General features: G+C 48.5%; 1 protein-coding gene across 4 annotated transcripts in view; it reads left to right on the top strand.

Moving 5' to 3' along the window:
* The window catches only part of MAPDA (N6-Methyl-AMP deaminase), a 486,784-nt gene that overhangs the window by 185,598 nt on the left and 281,834 nt on the right, over positions 1-19,352 (top strand). For 3 of the 4 annotated variants that reach the window (XM_069624760.1, XM_069624759.1, XM_069624762.1), the window contains one exon: positions 17,970-18,030. The exons of the other annotated variant lie outside the window; for it this stretch is intronic. In XM_069624760.1, coding sequence (XP_069480861.1) covers positions 17,980-18,030 — 51 coding nt within the window. In that variant the 5' untranslated portion in view covers positions 17,970-17,979. The remainder of the gene's footprint in view (positions 1-17,969; positions 18,031-19,352) is intronic. 4 annotated transcript variants of the gene reach the window in all.

Here is a 19,352-nt window from a genome sequence, read left to right as displayed (position 1 = left end):
TCTCCGAACCTGGCGATGGCTTCTATGGAAGATAGCCCTGAAGTCGAAAGTGAGTGTTTAGCTAATACCTATCCAGGGGCGGCTGAGATTGCAGAGATTCAGTCTTCAGTTGCATCCCTGCACTTCGCCCTTAAAATCCTACCGAAAATGTCTGGGCGAATACTGGACAATTCCAATGCTTTAACCCTAGATATGGTCAAAAGGGAGAATGCTGATGGAATTGCTGACATTGACTGTTCAGCAGATTCCAAACCTTTCGGAAGCTATACAACTGGTCGAAAGAAATTGAAGAACAACAAACTGAGGAACAACAAATTTCGGGGCCAGAGGATGATAATGAAATCAATGAACCTTTCTTCTCGCGTAAGCAACAAAGAATGGCGAGGAGGGCGGCTGAGAATAAAAGAGCCAAAGCAATGGCTCCTTCCAGGCCCGGTAAGGAATCCACTGGGCATCCCTCAAAGAAAGCCAAAAAAGAGCGGCCAGAGCAAGAAAAAGGAGGAACTGTGAAGAGGGTAGCCTGACTAGCTGGCTAATACCTGCAAGGGAAAAAATGAATGAGCTTGATGAGGGGGATGGTAAACTGGAGGGAAACAACGTGAGTGACGAGGATGAGGCTTCGGAGGTGGAGTGCCTCGACAGAATATCTGAGCCACTGGCTTCAACAACTAATATAACTCTACCGACTGAAACTAAAGCTGCCAAGGAAGGAAATCGAATATGTTTGATAAAGAACTTATACTTAAGTAAAGAGCCAAAATGTCTCTCTCGCTCAGAACTGTTATCTAGACTGAGCTATGTACCGCAACTGAGGGTCCTTAAGTCAGACGACTTCCAATTCGTGGAATCATTAAAAGGCCCAAATCTCCAGGTCACAGCGCTCCATTGCAAGTTTCTATCAACCGCACAATTGCTAAGGAACTATAAGATTGAATTGAAAGCTGTTGATGTGGAGGTTGATGCTGACTTGAATGACGTCGACATAAATTACCTGCCAAAAAAGGTAGATCTACCAGTTGAGACCAGTGCCTGTCCTAACCTCCCTCAAGGGAAGAATGTGGAAGTTTCGGACATCCAACAAGTATTAAAATGGCTGGCTGATTCTATACCTCGACTGTTGCTAAAACAATGAGATATTACAATGTTGTCATGGAACTGCAGGGGCTTTGCACATTTGCTGTCAACAGAGGGCTCTACCAAAATCCTGGATAAACATAGTTGCTTTTGCCTTCAAGAAACCTGCGCGATGGATCCATTGATTTGGATGGTTTTGTCACTTACCAAATGGCAGCAAAAAAAGTCGTAAAGGGCAGACCTTATGGCGGCCTTATCCCGGGGGTAGCCAACACCTTTGGTTCAAAACTAGTAGAAACCCAATGTGCTAGTAACATGTTGGCGGTTGAAGTCTACTACGACAATGAGGCAGGAAGGGATCACTTCCTATTAGTCAGCCTTTATAACGCCCCTGGAGCATTACTAAGAGAACAACTGCAGGAGGCTCTTCATGACCTATTGGCTTGGCTACCTGGTTGCTAAAACTCAGAAACACTGGGGTAATAGTGGTTGGCGATTTTAACTGCCACATGACCGGGATTAAAGGGAAGTCCCATAACCTTAAGTTAAAATCTAATAGCTACATGCAACATACTAAATATAGTGATTCTGAAGGCCGAGGGTGGGAACATTTACTTTGAAATGGTCAATGGCAAAACCATTAGTGATTATCCAGGAAGCCATACTTGGTCTGATGGAACCTCCTGCAGTACTTTAGATTACATCTTCATCAGAATACCTCTGTAAAATTAAAACTGGACCAGGAAGGTCCTAGCACCAGAAGCGTGCTCCAAAATAGAGTGATCAAACAAGATTGTGTTACGGCTCCTTTAATATATAATCTATACGTACACGACATCTCCGTGGCTATTAGGGCTGCGACCAACTGCCCACCGAAAATAGGAGATTCCATCTGCCCTGTTCTTGCCTACGCAGACGACCTAGTAATACTTGACCACACCATCAGTGGGCTGCGTAGGCCGGCCCTTGCCCTGTGGGAATATGCCGAGGGAAACGGCCTTAAAATTAACCTGGAAAAAACTAAGGCCATGAGATTCACCAAAAAGAACACCTCCCGTGTCCAGCTGAGAGTGGGGCTCGATATCATTGCCTACATTCCTTATTATCGTTATTTAGGGGTCGAATTTGAGACCATCGGGGATTATGGAACATGCAAACAGCGTATCTCAAAAGCGGCACAATTAACCGCCCTGTTCCATAGATTCACAGTAAATCAGGGAGGTTTCACTATCTGGGGCACACATCAACTTTATGTTCAAGTATTGTCCCCTATGATCATTTATGGTCTGGAAGCTCTCCTTAATACTGACTTGAAATGGTTACAGGTGTTAGAAGGAAAGTTTTGGCGCTCTATCCTGGGTCTACCACCAGGAATTCCCATGGCAATAATAAGATTAGAACTGGGATTGAACTCGCTGAATGCTCAAGTCTTAAAAAAGAGAGCCCCACTCTATTTGAGAATGAGTGGTGAAACAAATAACGGGCTGCTAAAGGCCGTCCACCAAGAGATCTCTAAGGAGAATCCCCCGTGTCCCGCGAAGGAGCAAATGTCCAAACTGCAGAGAGCCCTGGGTAAATGTATAGATCTCTGGGCCTGGCACGAGAACTATGCCCATCTCCGGAAACTGAAAAGCTATCAGTTTGTCCAGTATAGATTATACAACTTTAAAAAACCTCAGAGCTACCTCAATCTGTGCCCTGATGTGACACTTAGACGCTTCACCTTACTTTTAAGGCTTGAACAACTACCCACATTAATGATCACCGGGAGAAGAGACAGGATTGCTCCTGAACTACGACTTTGCCGTTTATGTAAGGAAATGAATTAGCCAGAGATGGCCAGACATTTGTTGACTGAAAGCCACCAGATGCTAAGTGCCATAATCCTTGGTTTGGGCAATTTTGTGCATAATCATGGATACATCAAAGAGGAACTATTCTGGTATAATTGCATTAATTCTAACAGTATGATACTCCTGATGGCATTGTATAATATTTGGCTGAAGGTGGAAACACGCCTTAATATAACCATATAGGAGAACACAAAGATGAACTACTGAACAGTTACTGTCTAAACCTAATTGACCCCGCCATTTATCACGGGTGTGCATCTAAGCAAAAACTATTACAATGGTAAACCATTAGTGCCATGTTAACTATACGTTGGAAGCTCGCCCTGAAGATAAGCTGCTATTATGAGGCATTGTATGCTTTTTTGCTAAAACCGAAACTATTGTTTTCAAAAAGTAATGAGATGAAGACATGATGGTTTGATTGTTTAGGGAATTTGATGGGTTTTTTTCTCGTTATCTATAACTCTGTAGCGAAATTGTTATGTATTCCCTTTTTATGACAATTTTTACTCTATATATGTTTTCTTTTTCTTCTTATGCAAAAGCTATATTAATGTGTAAAGTTTCAATGCAAACTAAATCACAATAAATATTATTATTATTATAGTCCCCCACTTGCTTGGCAGGACCTGGAGGGGTGGCTTCCAAACCTTCTCTGATTAATGGAAGGGGATTTCCAAAGAAGAGCTCAAAGGGGCTGAAACCAACACCCTTCTCTGTAAGCGAACAGCAGCCATGGCAGGTGGAGATCCCATTTCCTCCCTAGGGGCTCTTTCAAAGCACCCAGCATGCCCTTGAGAGTTTTATTAAATCTCTCAACCAGAGCATTGGTCTGGGGATGGTAGGAGGTGGAGAACTTGTAGGTTACTCTGCACTCTTTCCACATTGCTTGCATGTAACTCGACATGAAGTTGGATCCTCTGTCAGAGACAACCTCTTTAGGGAATCCAACTCAGGTAAAAATGCCCAGGAGTGCCCTGGCAACCACCTTGGCAGTAACAATCCAAAGGGGTATAGCCTCAGGGTACCTGGTGGCATGATCAACCAAGACCAGGATGAAGTGATGTCCACCTGAAGTGGGAGGGTCCAGGGGACCGACAATGTCAATGCCAACCCTCTCAAATGGTGTGCCAACCACTGGCAACGGCTGCAGTGGGGCAATGACACTGCCTCCAGTCTTGCCAGACAACTGACAAGTAGGACAGGTCCTGCAGTGGGACTCCACTTCTACTCCCATCGAGGGCCAGTAGAAATGTGCAGAGAGTCCCTGCTTAGTTTTCTTGGTACCAAGATGACCAGCTAAGGGCACCTCATGCACCAACTTCAGTAGGAAGGGCCTGTAAACCTTGGGTACCACCAACCCCTTGAGGGCACCAGGTTCATGGTTAGTGGGTTCACTACAAAGGAGCTCACCCTCCCAATACATTTTGAAAGACCTAGGCACTTCTGCCTGGGCTTGTTTTCTCAGACCTTCGAGAGAGTGGCACTCTCTCTGTCCCTTACAGAAGTTGCCCGAGAGGGTCCCCTTTCACCCAGCAGGCATTGAATGTTGTGGTGATCCTCTGGGTCGAGCACCTCTCCTGCAGCAGTGTCTTCTGGCTCTTCTCCCTCAAGAGTCAAGTCTCGGGTTGCCACTGGACCCAGCCCGCATCGCAGTGGGTGCTGCTTAAGCAGCAGGAAGAGAAGTATCCCCCTTCACAGAGGTGGACTTCTTGCTCTTCCATCTTGCCTTGGGTCTCCCCTTTGGCTTGGGTACCTGACTAGCAGTCAGACCCAGTGTTACCTGTGACCTAGTGACTGCAGCAGCAGTCAGGGGTAGACCATCAGAGAGATCAACCCCAACTCCACCAGATTGTTACGTAACAAAATGTTAGCAGGTACATTCTCCTGAACCATGGCATGAAGCTTTGCTGTCTTGTCCGCAATCGTGATGGTGACTAGGGCTACAGGAGATAATTTGGGAGGCCCACCAGCTATCCTGGTAGTTATCAGAGGAGTCCCTATATAGTCCTCTGGCATGAGCAGGGTCCTGTACACCACTGTCATGCTTGCCCCAGTGTCTCTCAAACCAGTAGAAGGCTGGCCATTCAGGAGGACACTTCTCAAAAATCTTCGGGTGTTTTGTGGGATTGTAGCTAGTACTTCTGCGTACTGGTCACAGGTCTTAAGGGACACTAGGGAAATCTCTGCAGGAGCACCAAATGTGATTCCTGTAGAGGAGGGGGAGGACAGTGAGGTCAGGCATGAGGTAAGGGTGGGTCAGGCTGACAGCCTGGACTCAGAGTGCCTTACCTTTACACTTGGGGTCACCCTTCTTGTGGTCCAGAGCCCCACAGTCCCAACAAGTGCCAGCAATGCGAGGTACGCTACTGGAGCCCCTGGGAGCCTGCTTTACAGCAGGAGGACCACTACTCTTACTCCCACCCACATAGGACACATCCCTATTAGATTTTTGGTTCTTAGGAGAGGAAGGTTTGGGTTTACTCGACTGTGACTGCTTTTGGGACTCCTCAGACTTCTGAGAGGTCCCCTTTTCTTTGTCCTTGTCCTGCCCACTGGGTTCCTCGGGGGACTCCCGTTGGGAGACACACTTGTTAGCCAGCATGGCCAGCTTAAAGGGATCTAAAATGTTCTGGTCAGCAACATACTGACGCAGCTCTGGTGAACAGGCTTCAGAAAAATGCCCAAAAAACAAAAGGTGGGAAAATTCAACAAAAGTTTTATCTATCTATCAATCCACCCCACCATGTTCATATGCGCAGCACTCACCCAGTCAATCCAAGACACATTCTCTCTTTTCTTATATTCCCTGAACCTTTAAGGCATTGGGTAGGTGTCTTGCTAAACTTGGCAATCAAAGCAGATTTCATGCACTCATACTGACCCCTTTCTTCCACACTCAGTTTCAGAATACAGTCATAACCAGTGTGAGGCACTCTACTTAATAAACCAATCTCTTTTATCAACATCATGGATTCCACAAGCCATTTCAACTGGTTTGGCTGAAGTCTCCACTCTCGCTTTCCCTAGCTGGATTCTCTGACATTCAGTGTCCTTGTCTTTGAGTTCAAGATTCCTATTCTTGAGTATCACTTGTTGTACCACCTCCTCTTTCTTAAGTTCAGCTTCAGTTTCCAACTTTTAATATTCAAAGGCCAATTTCATCCTCAATAATTCAAGTTCCAAGGAATCCCCTGAAGAAACATTGTTGGGTTTTGGAATAGAGGCAGCAGGAGTGGTGGCATTCCCAGAAACAGATTCAGTAACAACCCCAGGGGTAGGGTCCTCAATGGTTGCGTCCCCCCCCTTCATCAAGAGCTTCACAATCAGTCTTGTAGTCCACCAGGGCAGCTATCAGCTCAGACTTAACTTATCTTCAGAATCTACCTCCCTGGCTTCACAAGCACTCTGGAGAGCCTCTAAGCTCATCTTACTCAGTTTACCATTTGCAATAGATTCCATTGCTTGTAATGTAGTTATCTAGTACACAACTAAACCTCAAATTCACAAAGTGTGGATATTTTGTAAGTGCCAAGGTTACACACTGATTCTTAAAGCCATAAGCATCTCACCGCTGACACCAGTGTACAGGCTGGAGGGGGGTTATCTGTACTCACGCCCTCTATATGGCAGAGTAAAAGCACAGAGCACCCCAGCCAAGATTCTCTATTGTTTGTAGCAATGGACGAGCAATCAAGTCTTAGCTCTCAGGAGGTCATGCAGGCTGGTTTATAAGTACAGTGTAGTCCCCGACTTCCCACAAAGGAATGTCCACACACTATGTTATGTGATAACACAATTCTTTATATAAATAAGGTTCAGAATATCTACACAATCAATAACACACTTTCAGCTTTGGCAATACTAATATGATTAATATGTACAATGTCTATATGGTATCACAGTTAACTCTTGACTCCATTAAAATGCACCAACTGATGACAGTCTCAATGGCATACATATCAAATAGTAACTTGAATCAACAATAGACATAGGAAGGAAGACAAGTTAAGTTAAACAAATGGCAGAATACTTTGTCTCTACCCCAGACACAGTTCTGTGTGAGGATCCCCCCCACCTGGGCAACCTGTAAATAAAGTGTATCAACAAGCCCAGTCCATATATGTTTAAAATAGTCTTGTTTCCTGCTACAAAATGTTCTACTACAGCAATGTACCTGGTTTAGCAGAGTTTGTCCACGGGTCGTCGACGGATCCCACTCGGCTCTTCGTCAACGTCTTTGTGGACTTCGGGTGGCGGGAAACCCACCAACGGATTCTCCTCGGTTCGTCTGCGACCTTGACTTCCTCCAGTGGGACAAAGTGGATGTCGGTGATGAGCAAGGGAGTCCTCCTTGCGGCTCCGGTCGGCGAGGCTACAGCGGCCCTCCCAACCTCGATCGACGGTGATGGTCATTGATGGCCTCGATATCCTGGCGCTTACTTCAATGTTTCCTCAGCGGTACCCTTCTCCGGTCGCCAGCCTTTCGGTTCTGACTTCCAGGGAGACTTGGTGAAGATGACCTGGTGCACGATGGTCCTACGTAGCTTGGAAAGAGGTCTCCTGGCCAGGTCCTCTCTTGGATCAGTTCTTGGAGACATGCCAGCTTTCGGATTGCGTCGAAGGAAAGCAGCAGCAAAGTCTTCTTCTTCCAGCTGGGCTTCATGGTTAAGCATCAAGTTTCGATTTCAGCTTCTGAACAATTCCAGTAAGTGAGAGGTCCCCAGATAAACTGTTCTGTCTCTCATTCACACTGCTGGGACAAGCTCAGTAGCCAATCAGTCTGAAGAGCATTCATGCAGGCAGGCAGCCAATCAGGCTCACAGTACATTCAGGCCATTCACTTCCCTCCAGACACTCACAACAAGGAATGTGGATTGGGACAAGCACCCGGTCTTTCAGCACACCACACTGCATTCATGTCAGTTACGGGCAGGGCCGTCTCATTCTTTGTGTCACATACACAGATACCAGACACCCATAACATGAAGTGCATATTGGTCACACACTACATTCACCCAGGTCCCACCCCAAGCATGTACCCACAACATACAATCACTGGGAAGGCTCCAGCCAGTCTGGCCTGTTCTGGACTCCCCCACAATACCATATATGGAACTTCCACCCAACAGCCAGGTGCAGTCCTCTGCTCAAAAAACGTTGGTCCTCTTCAAACCGGTAGAGTCCTTCCATCCTATCCTTTTAGCTTCCGCACCTCTTCTGTAATTAACACACAGTGGTTGGAGGCCGCCGGGTAATGACCAACACCCAGTGGATGATGTCGCTAACCCCTGTGACATCACCAGATGGCCACCTTGCAGACCACTTTTCCCAGCCTATTGCGAGCTTCTGTGCCTTTCTAGCTCTGTCTTTCCTTTCTTTCCTGCTAAGCTGCTCCCGCCCAAGCCCCCATACATCTCTAAACATCTCCTCCCTCTCATTTGTACCCATGCGCTATGTTAATACGCCTGGCGCCCCTGGGGTTTGTAACTGATCGGCCCCAGTGCCCAAACTTTAACAAGTTGAGCATGTATTCATATCCTTCCTGTTCCCTTCCGCAGCTCAATGGGTAGCCCGGGCCCTCTCCCCTGCTTCAAGGCCCTTACAACTACCAGACCTTGCAGTGATGCGGTACCCCACCATGTCTCAAACCTGGCCAAACTGCCTTGTGGGGGATCCCCTCTTGCAGATCCACCTCGACAGATCAGTAACTGACCTGGGCACCTCATGAACCTTTACCCCGCGGCCAAATCAGATAAACCCAGGGGGGGTCCATGAAAGCCGACACACTGCCCCCATTAAATAAATACCCTTGGTATATAAAATGATGAGTTATTTATAACATGTTTAATACCCTGAAGTTTCTCTGAGCGGACCCGATGCTCGACCCTGGTCTGCTTCGTGTCGTCTTGCTCACCAGGCGAGATATAATTCAGCACTTGTATAGTGCTACTAACCCGTGCTACGAAACATATCTGAGCGCTGCTTATTAATACTGAACGGCTGAGTTTGGTCCTGGCGGGATCCGAACCTGTGTCAACTGGTTCTGCACAGGTGTCAAAGCGAGCTTCACTCCTTTACTGCAGTTCTATATAGGTACTGGCATCCCGTGAAAGCACCCGACCCTGCACTGCAATTGTAATGCAGAAAGCTTATCGCCCCGGGCATTGCAAGCCCTGACATCATTCACCACCATCACTTTGGGGAACTTACACTCTTGTGAATTAGGCGCTTAAGAACGGTAGCTTGTGAGAGTGCTGTACCGCTAACCCCCTGACCTGCATACTGGCAGGTGGGTGAATGGGATGAGAGTTTGTAATGCAGCCCGCCAGTGTCATTCGTGCCCCCCGTGGGGGGGGGGGAGATCCTGCACACGTTTCTGACTCCTGTCTTCTCCTGGGTTAAACTGGGAGGGCCTCACTCAGATTTGCGATGAAGGAAGCTGAGCACCATACGTGCCCATATGCAGCCACGCCCCAAGAGCCTAAAGGTGCAAATGGATGCCCGGCAATAAATCTGCAAGTTACATCTCCATTGAAATCGGCAGTAGCCTGCTCCCTGATGACTGTACAACACCTGGCCAACTTTCATTGTCCCTACATCCCATAGTGCAGGGAGCTGCCCTCCAACTTCTCACCCCTGCCTCACCTAAACCACAATTTGCGTCCCGTTATATGCAAAACTCTCCCTTCTTTAATATTCACGGGTTCACAAGAGAGAAATGACTAGTCCTTTGCAAGCCTGGGCAACTCGCTTTCCCCCCACACCAAGTAGTGCTGGAGGCCGCCCTCCAACTCCTCTCCCCAGCTTCACCTTGGCCACAATTCGTATCACATTATCCCAACAACTCACCCCTTGTCACTATTCAAAAACTGGTTCCCAACAGAAAAACAACACTCCCCGTTCGGTAGAACTTCCTTCCGTGTAGGCTGCTTTGCCCCTGATGCCCACACTGCTTTGGTTTTAGTCTGACTGTGTGTTGCATTGCTAATCCGCCACAGCACCTGTGTGCTGCATGTCTGCATCATCCCAGGTTGCATTTATCCGAAGCGGCTATTACCCCTGTTCTTGCTCTAGTGCAGTTTACCTGGACGCAAGGCTGCTTGATTATTCCTACCATGATGCATACAATCCGCCAATACTTGTATCCCTTTAAAGTTCCAACCATTTATTTATGCTCGTGTTGCACCCCCATCTACCAGTGAATGACCATGAATCCACTGCTATTGTCAGTCCAATTGGTTGGATCTGTTTTGCCCACTGCATTATGGTGTTTGAAGTCCGTGGGATGGGGCGGAACATGGACTAACCTTGTTAACTTCCCCTCCCGTAATTCCGCTAGCATAGCTCTCAAATCACACGTTTTTGGCGGGTGTCACCCGCCTCGTAAACAGCTGACTCACCCGCCAAGCCTCCTGCACGCCCATTCGTTTCAATGGGCCTCTCACCCGCCAAAATTAAAATCGGGTGTATTCATCTGCCTTTGCGACACAAATGGTTGAGAGCTATGCACTAGTGTCTCTCTACTATACCCGGGCCTGTATCTCAGCAGCCAATTCCCACAGGCATCTCCGTCGAGCCTTTCTGGCACACACACTGCCTGCCTGCTAGCCACATTGTGCAGTAATGAAGAGCAGCCCGCCAAGCTAAAGTTTCCACTAAATTCACCATCCAATACAGTTCAAAACCAAGCATCTCCGCCGCGTGAACTGCCCCATTAATCTTCATGTGCAAAAATATTTTGAAAACGGTGCTTTTCATTCCGTAAACCCTATGCTATATGGCTCGACAATTACCATATTCTGCTCAAGTCACACCGGTTTGCGCTCCCGGGGTTAAAGCAGCCCTGAGAAAAATATGCGCACTCCCTTCCGGCCTGCCGGTCACCAGTAAAGAAATACCACTGGCTGGGCGCATATTAACTTTGTAGAACGCACATTAATATTTATTATCGCAAAACACTCTTCCCAGTGCCAGGCCTGCCCCCATCGTTGACTGTCCTTCCACGTGCATTTACCCCCAACGTTAGACCACTATTGCACTCCCTAGCAGAGGCCTGCTCCCAATGCAAGGATTCGTGGGAGCCGGGGTCCATACTTCACCCGTACCTTCGTTCCTCTTTAACTGTCATCCAACATTCCGCAAACCCAACAATACGCATAATGTTCATTCCCCTCATTGTGCTAGTACCAATAAAAACATAACTATGCCATACATGCCTCCCAATGCATAATCCTCCTTGAAGAGCAACCCCTGCCAACACTTGTGTGCCATCCGTACCAACCAGACAACCCCGGTGCCCCGACACAATCTTAAAACCAGTGCTGAGGGTGGAAGTTACATGCGCCCGATAAACCGCTTCCTTTCTTCCACAACACCAATCTATCCAACAGAGGGCAACCGCTACATTCAATAATTCCTTTTAACCTGGGTCATGTTTTCATGGGCCGTGGCGCTTTTGCCCAAAAACGCTGACGCTACCCAGCAGGCACAATAACGTGCTGAGCTATCTCACTTGCCGATTGGCATTTCTAGCTTTAAGACAAAGCAGCGCCGCTGTTGACTTGGTTGAAAGCACAGCAACCAATGTGCAACGTTTTCACTCCCGTTCCAACACATCTGGGAAACACATGTAAATTACCCCTGTTGCCGAAGAACCTTGGCCACATGATTTCCAACATTTCTGGGGCGGGATGGTCCACCCAGCAGATAACGGACATGTGCCTGACCTGCTGCCAGCCTAGGGGCCCTTGGCCCGCTTCCTGTTTGCAATCACAACTAGCCGGTGTTGCACCTTACACTCCCTTCAAGGCTTGATCCTTCTCCTGCCGCGCAACCTGATTATATTGTCCTGCATTGACCGCCAGCGCGAGCCCCGCCTAAGACCCTGGACTCCTGAACTTAAACATGGCCAGCGCCCTGTGACACCACTCCCCAGTCCCACCAACGCCGGATTAGTTACTTTCCCTCTAGCCATACCTTCTCACTCCCTTTCCGCGACCCGACGCACCTTCCACATGGGACCGCAAACCTCCTACGAAACGCCACGAGAACTGGAAACGCCTCGCCTGGCCATAGTGAGGACGACCTCAACTGGAACCTGGCACTTCCGCGCCTGGGCTCAGCAACCCGACTCAGGAGCAGGAAACTCTTCCGTGTTGAGGGGCAGGTCGGCGTCCTTCAGCTGCAAACGAAAACAAAATCCTTCCTTTGTGTCCGGCAGGCGTCCGTTGGCAGGGGCTGGAAACTGCCTGCTCGCGCGCTTGTTGTTCTTCTTGCTGATATTTTTATCCATCAGCGGTGATTTTTTGGATACCGAGGCTTGAGCCTCATTACTCCATCTTCTCGGGTTGAGTGTGTAGTCGTGGGTTTGTAGTCTTCTTGGTCTGTGTGGTCTTGTCACAGTAGGGCTGGTTTCACAGGGTCTTCGCAGTGATGGGCCGCGGGTAGCGGTCGAAGGGGTTTGCAGTGGTGGCAGTGAGTCTTCTGATCAGAGGGTTCGGGTTCTGATCCAGTTCTTGGCAGAAGTTCTTACTCAGCTTCGCTAGATGTTCATCCAACATCTCGATGTCCAGGTCTCTGTGAAGGTCTGCTATCCTTGTGAAGATTGGTGCTCCGGACGATATCCGCAGGGCCTTGTTCTGGACTATCTGAAGACTCTTCCGGTGTCGCTCATGGCAGGTCATCCATGCTGGGGAGTCATAAGTCAGGGTTGGTCTGATGAGCGCCTTGTAGACGTTGATCTTTGTCCGGAGTGGCATGGACTTGCTCTTCAGGGGTGGGTACAGTGCTGCCATCTTTCCTGTTGCCTTCTGCTGAGTATTCTCAATGTGGCTTTCCCAGTTGAGTTTGCTGTCCAGGGTCACACCGAGGTAGTGGCTGCTGCTCTCCCATTTGATGGTCTCCCCGTTGAGGCTGATGTGTGGGTGCTCCTTGATCTTCTTTCTGGTGAACAGCGTTGAAGTTGTCTTGCTGGTGTTGAGTTCTATCCGCCAGTCGCTGTACCACTTTGCGATGGTATCCAATGAAGCTTGCAGGTTCTTCGCCGCTTCCTTTTCGCTGAAAGACTGGGAGATTACTGCAACATAGTCTGCATACAGCGCCAGGTTCGTCTTGTGGAGATCTGTCGGGATGTCGTTGGTGAAGAGGTTGAACAGGAAGGGTCCGAGGTTCGATCCCTGTGGCACGCCTGCTCGGATGGGATGTGAAGAGGACATCTCAGACCGCATGGCGACATGGAAGGTGCGGCCCCCCAGGTAGCTTGCAATCGTCTTCACCAGGTAGTTCGGAAATCCCAGGCCAATCATCTTGTGCAGCAGTCCCTTGTGCCAGACTCGGTCGAATGCTTTGGCGACATCCAGGAAGACGATTCCTGTGGACTTCTTGATGTTGAATCTGTGACTTATGGTGCCCACCACTCTCAGTAGCTGATGAGTCGTTGCATGCTCCTTTCGAAATCCAAACTGTTCTTTTGCTAGTAGATTTCTTTCGGAGGTGAAGTCGCTGAGTCGAGCGAGGAGGACCTTCTCCAGGAGCTTCGATAATCCAGAAAGCAGGCTGATGGGGCGGTAGTTTGCTGGATCCCTCAGTGGTTTGCCGGCCTTTGGAAAAACGATGACCCTTGCTTCTTTCCAGGAACTCGGGAAGTGCTGGAGCCTCATGCATGCATTGAAGATCTCTGTGAGATGTTCCATTGATGCTGGTGGGAGGTTCTTGATTGCCAGGGTGGTTATTCCGTCGCTCCCCGGTGCCTTGCCGTTCGCCAGTTTTTCTGCAAGTCCTGCTACCTCAGAGCTTGTGCACTCCTTGATGTCTTCTGCTCCCAGCCCGGTTCTGTGATCTGCGAGGTACTTCTCAACTGCTTCCTCCACTCCGTCTGAGAGCCTACTTACCTTGTTCGGGGTGAACGAAGCCTCCAGTGTCTCGGCAAGGACCTCTGCCTTGTCCTTGTTGCTGCATGCAAGGTGGGTTCGTCCCTGGATTGGTGGGCTTGGCTCCTTCTTCCCAGTCAGGCGACGAGTCATTCTCCACACGAGTTGTCTGCCTCCTTCAGCTTGGCTGTTGCAGACTCCCACTTCTCTCCACGGTGCTGTCGGATCTGTTCCCTCAGGAGTCTTGCGAGCGTGTTGTACTTCTGCAGGAGATCAGGTGTGCGGAGCTTCTGCCACTGGCGTCGGGCGCGGTTCTTGGCGGCGATTGACTGTTGGATGCCTCTCGGTAGGTCGTAGATGGAACATCTGGTTGTCTTCTGCTTCGGAACACTGCTCTTGATTGCCTCCTGGACTGCTGTCGTGAAGTCTTCCACGGCCCTGTTGATATCATCCATGGTGCTCAGCGGGGTTGGAGTGACCATTCTGTTCAGCTCTTCTTTGAAGCGGCTCCAGTCGGCTCTTCTGAAGTTGTACTTCTCGGCCTGCTGGTAGGGTTCCATCTCATCTCCCACAGTGATTGCTACTGGATTGTGGTCCGAGGTCCGCTCCACCAGTGTTTCCAGCTCCACAGAGTGTTGCAGGTTCTTCAGTAGCACGATGTCCAGCACATCTGCGTTGTGACTTGCTACACCTGGGTAGTGCGTGGGCTCAGTCGGGCCTGCTACCACACAGTCGTTCTTCCTGGAATACGCCAGCAGTGTCCGTCCCCTCTGGTTGGCAGTCCTGGAGTTCCAGCATCGGTGCTTGGCGTTGAGGTCTCCGCCGATGAGTGTCGGAACCGTTGAATCCAGCAAAGCATCCAGGTCTCGGAGATCAAGCTTTGCTTTCGGGGGGCAGTAAGTTGCAATCAGTCAGAGTGGTCCTGTAGCATTCTTGACTTGTACTCCAGTGGCTTCAATTCTTCTGAGGGGTGGGAGTGCAATCTCATGGTGGTCGATCGTCGTCTTCACTATCACTGCGGTCCCCCCTCCTTTGGCTCCTGCAGGTTTTGTCGGTCCGGTACACTCTGTGGTTCGCCAGGCTCAGCTTCTGGTTTCCTTGCAGGTGGGTCTCTGAAAGCAAAGCAGCACTCACCTTTCTCGTTTCCATCAGGTGAAGGAGTTTGTCTGTCTTCTTTTGAATACTGTTGGCATTCCACATCACGATGGCGCAGCTGGGTTTAGATGCCATGTTGTTTTCTTCCTTCGCCCGCGAATAGGCTCAGGACGAGCCCTGCCACCATCGTCATGGTGGGGTCTATATTCAGCTCTGCAACAAAGGCTGCGATCTTCACTATGATGGTCTTCCAGTCGGTTGAGCTTGCTGTTCCCTCTTCCTGTGCTGAGGTGGTTGCTTGCGGCGGGTTCGGTGGTGGATTTAGGACTCCAGCGTAGCTCAGCCCGGATGTTGTGGGTGTCGTCTGGGTCTTCGCAGGGCCATGCTGCCGAGCGGCCGCCCGTTATCTGGGGCATCCCCCGCCCCTTTCCTTTGTTTGCCCTTCGCGGGCTTTTGCCTGTTTTGCCGCGCTTTGGCGGGCACCCTCCCCCTTACCCAGGGAGAGGGTGGGGGAGGGAGGAGGAGGACCTCACACAGGTTATTGGGGTGTCTCCTCCATTTCCTTCGTCCTTCCGTCGTCACTTTTAAAACCAGACAGGGGCTCATTAAATGAGAGGAAGAGGAGGGGACACTGTCACTTTAAGAACATGTTACAGAGAGATGGGCTGTGAGGTGGGATAAATGTGGGCATTTGGAATCCCCCCAGAAATAGCACCCCATAGAGTAGCTGAAACATGTGCATGTGATTCCTGTGGGTTAAACGGGGACACAAGGGGAAAGACGGAACCCGTGAGCATGCGAGCCACGGCACACAATGCCTCGCTGACATATGCAGGTAAGATGCAGGCTGGACTCCGGAGAGGGCAGGAGTGGGTTGCCATCGTTCACCTCTGGCGTGGCAGCTCTCGCTCTCTCACACACCGTCCCATATGGAAGCGAATCATTTAAAAATGCTTGATCGCCAGGTATGATGGGGCTAGGGCAGAGCCCAATAAATGGCAAAAGCACTGCCCACGCACAGAGAGACACCAAATCCCGCAAACTAAGCATGCAGACTTGAATTCTATAGCCAAATAGCCAACGAACTCTCCCTTGCAGTGGGGCAAGGCTTTGATAACAAAGAAATTGATGGAACAGGGAAATGTGATTATTTGGAGGATGCGCTAATTTGAATATGGCTAGAGATAAAAGCAGGAGGAAGGAGACTAAAAGAGTATCGGAGGATAGCTCAGGGGCAACACGTTTGTCTTGGAAGCAAGACAACGCAGAGCGACACAGGTTTGAATCTTAGTTCCCTGCTTAGAGACTGGTGCGTGTAATAAGAGAATAATTGAAGGCTAGGGAGCTCCCCCAGCCCTGGGTCTAGTAGGAAGACATTCTGGCACATGAAACAAAGGTCCCTAAGGAGGAGTTCGATCAAGGGGCTGGGGAGGTGGTGATCAGTGGAGCCAAGGAAGAAATGACAAAGAAGTGGCACCTCAGGTACCTGAGGGGTGGTGCAGTGCAGAAGGTGGGGCATGCTAGGCCATGAAAGTGTTACTAGCCGTTTGGGAGCCTAGGGGTGCTGGTATCGGAGCTTTGCCCCCCTGCTGTATTAGGCATGGTTTTCAACATGCCATGCCACCCTCACAACGGCACTCTGGCACTGTGTGAGGCTTGAAAGCCTGACCACTGCGGAACCAAGAACCCTGCTCAGTGTGGTTAAACATTTTGCAAAAACAGACAAACCCAACACTTGGATACTACTACGATAGTCGTGCTTTGGCTCATTGTAAAAACGTTGTACTCTAAAGGTGGGGCAACACCTGGAAAAGTCTGCTAATACAGAGCAAATACACATTTCTAATCTACAGCCCTCCCCGCATGTTTTCAATTGAAGGGTTCCCAAGTGTACAAGCTGCGCAGATCACAGATTCTCTAGCCTGTGAGTCCTTTTTTGGAGCATGTTCACTTCTTTTGCACGCCTATTCTATCCACTTTGGCTGGTTTGCTGGCTGAGCCCTTAGTGCTGATCTCAGAGTGCGCTGGCTGTCACGTTGTTGCCTAACAACCTGGAAGATTCCCTTCCTGGCCTTGAGCACTGTGAGATGGCCTTATTGGCATACATTGCTGTTCAAGCAGGAAAGCGTCTCACAGCATTGAGGGGACAGTGAAAGCATGGTAGCATACCACAGCAGAAGGGTGCCAGACTGTTACTGCCCTCAGACATACAGACATCTGGCCTTCCTCGCCCTACCGACCCTGTTTGTCCCGCATCCACCTCTCTTTTAAACACAATCTAATGAACTCAGCCTGCGGGTGTAGCTTGAGCTACATTTTCTCTCTATGGATGGTTATGTATTACTCCGAATACTAAAGATTTGTTTTCGTTATTTTCAACAGTGCAACGCTATATGTGTATCCAATATAAAACATATTTCTACTTCACTACCTGTTCGACAGTGCAACACTAAATGCAGTAACAGATATTTCAGCTGTATTCATTCGATGTTACAGATGCGCTGAGTTTATCTCGACAAATCTAACAAATATGTGTGTGATTGCCTGTTATTCAGTGTGGTTGTGTTCTGCATGTAAAGTATAGAACAGCCCTCAGTGGTTGCCCTTAAAGGTTGTTTTTACTAATTTATAATAGCCAGTTGCCCCTACAGCACTGCAACCCACAGAATACTGCTGAGCCCCACGAAAAATTCGGTCCAACTGTCATCCAGTCACTGAGATAGCAATTTTCTCGCCTGAGTACTCTGTTCGTTAACTAGCTGAGATGACTAGTTTAAAGACATTATACAAGGCATACAATGCTGTCACCTACATTCTAAATACTGTTTGCATGCAATGTGGTGCTCTTACTTTTATGTTTTTTCGGACTGCGGTCTGCAGAAGGTTCATTCACCCCACAATCCTTCGAGCCCACAACAATGGCAGTAGGTACTATATAAATATCCTAACATAACCTATAGAAATATAATTCGAAGTGCATGCCCCCAATCTTATTATGTAATGTGCAGGATAGGCATATCTGTATAATTGTTACATACATGCCAATATTCTCAATGTATTGGATCTTTTCTTGCAGATGTTTCCAGATGTTTCGAATTATTCATCAGGTTACTACCACACCCGAGGATATATTATTGGTTGGTTAAATATCATTCTTTTTCAGTTAATTAGCTGAAAGTTGTAGAATAAACCTTGTTTTTTGTTATATGCATATTTTAGCATATGTATAATCTAAGAGCCTAGATTCTAACCAAAACATAGCAGGATCAACATTTTGTCATCTATAATGGATACAATTATGGATTCATTGAGACTAGTGAATGTGTTAAAAATCTCCAAGTCACTTGGAATTTTGAAGAAAAGAACATGTGCCAAATATTCACTACTAAGGCCTTGCACAAGATAATTGCCCTCTGCATCTCTAATTTATTGTTTTCCACTTGAACCGCAGGAGAACAGCAGGAGTGGAGAAGGCGCTCCATCAGAGTCGGTTTCTTTCTCTCCCTGCCATCAGTTTGACCTGTGGGGTTCCACAGGATTCTTCTCTTCCCCCTGCCTTCTTCTCTTCCCCCTGTCTTCTTCTCTTCCCGATGCTTTCTTTCACGTTCATGTTTAAGCACGTCTGGATTAAATCAGTGGAACGGTGCTTATTTCTCAATCATACTCTAAAGACACAGATCAGTTATGACTGACTGGGTTGCCAACCAGTGAGACATTCTAACCAGTTGCTTTAATGAAGACAAAGAAGGGGTGTGCCAATATCTGCCAACATACTGTTTGAGGCTCTTCTCAATGAAAAAGTATCACTTGACCATCAGATCGCATGTGTACAGTGCTGGTCTTCCATTGGTATAGTCTCCTATTTCGGCGCGTTTACCGGATGTCCATCTTTGCCGTGGCCTTCCACAGCAACATAGTCTGACATTGCATGACAAATAGTGGTTCATGCGCTCATTGGGAACTGATGATCCTTTAAATCGCGCGCGTGTGTGTGTGTGCGTGTGTGTGTGTGCGTGCGTGCGTGCGAGTGTGCGCGCGCGCCCCCGAGACAATGTGTAGTCATGTTTTAGTTTCACAATGCCACTGCCCTTAACGTACTTCTGCCCCTCAAAAAGTCCCATTTCGGAAAGCTCAAATGGCGGGTGTGTGCTTAACTAAAAACTAGGACAGATCTTACTCCATCTCTTCAGCATGCCAGGTCACTGCACTTGCTACTGTTTAAATGTATTTTCTTTTTGTGGAAGTGCATTCCTGATAATGCCCCTTCACATCTAGCGCAGAGGGTTGAATGGTACACCCTCTCGAGGACTATTCTTGCCATGCCCTTTAAGAGGAGACGCCGACTCTCTTTTGTTCCAGTCCTTGAACCCTGGAATGTGCTTCTCAGAAACTGACGATAGGCCTTTCTAATATGAAATTCCAGCATTTGCTCAAAACCTTCCTTTTAAGTCATGTTACA

The sequence above is a fragment of the Ambystoma mexicanum genome, chromosome 11 (assembly GCF_040938575.1).
Source record: "Ambystoma mexicanum isolate Mex_15411 chromosome 11, UKY_AmexF1_1, whole genome shotgun sequence".
Classification (NCBI taxonomy): Eukaryota; Metazoa; Chordata; class Amphibia; order Caudata; family Ambystomatidae; genus Ambystoma; species Ambystoma mexicanum.
This window is presented reverse-complemented; position numbering and strand designations above follow the sequence as displayed.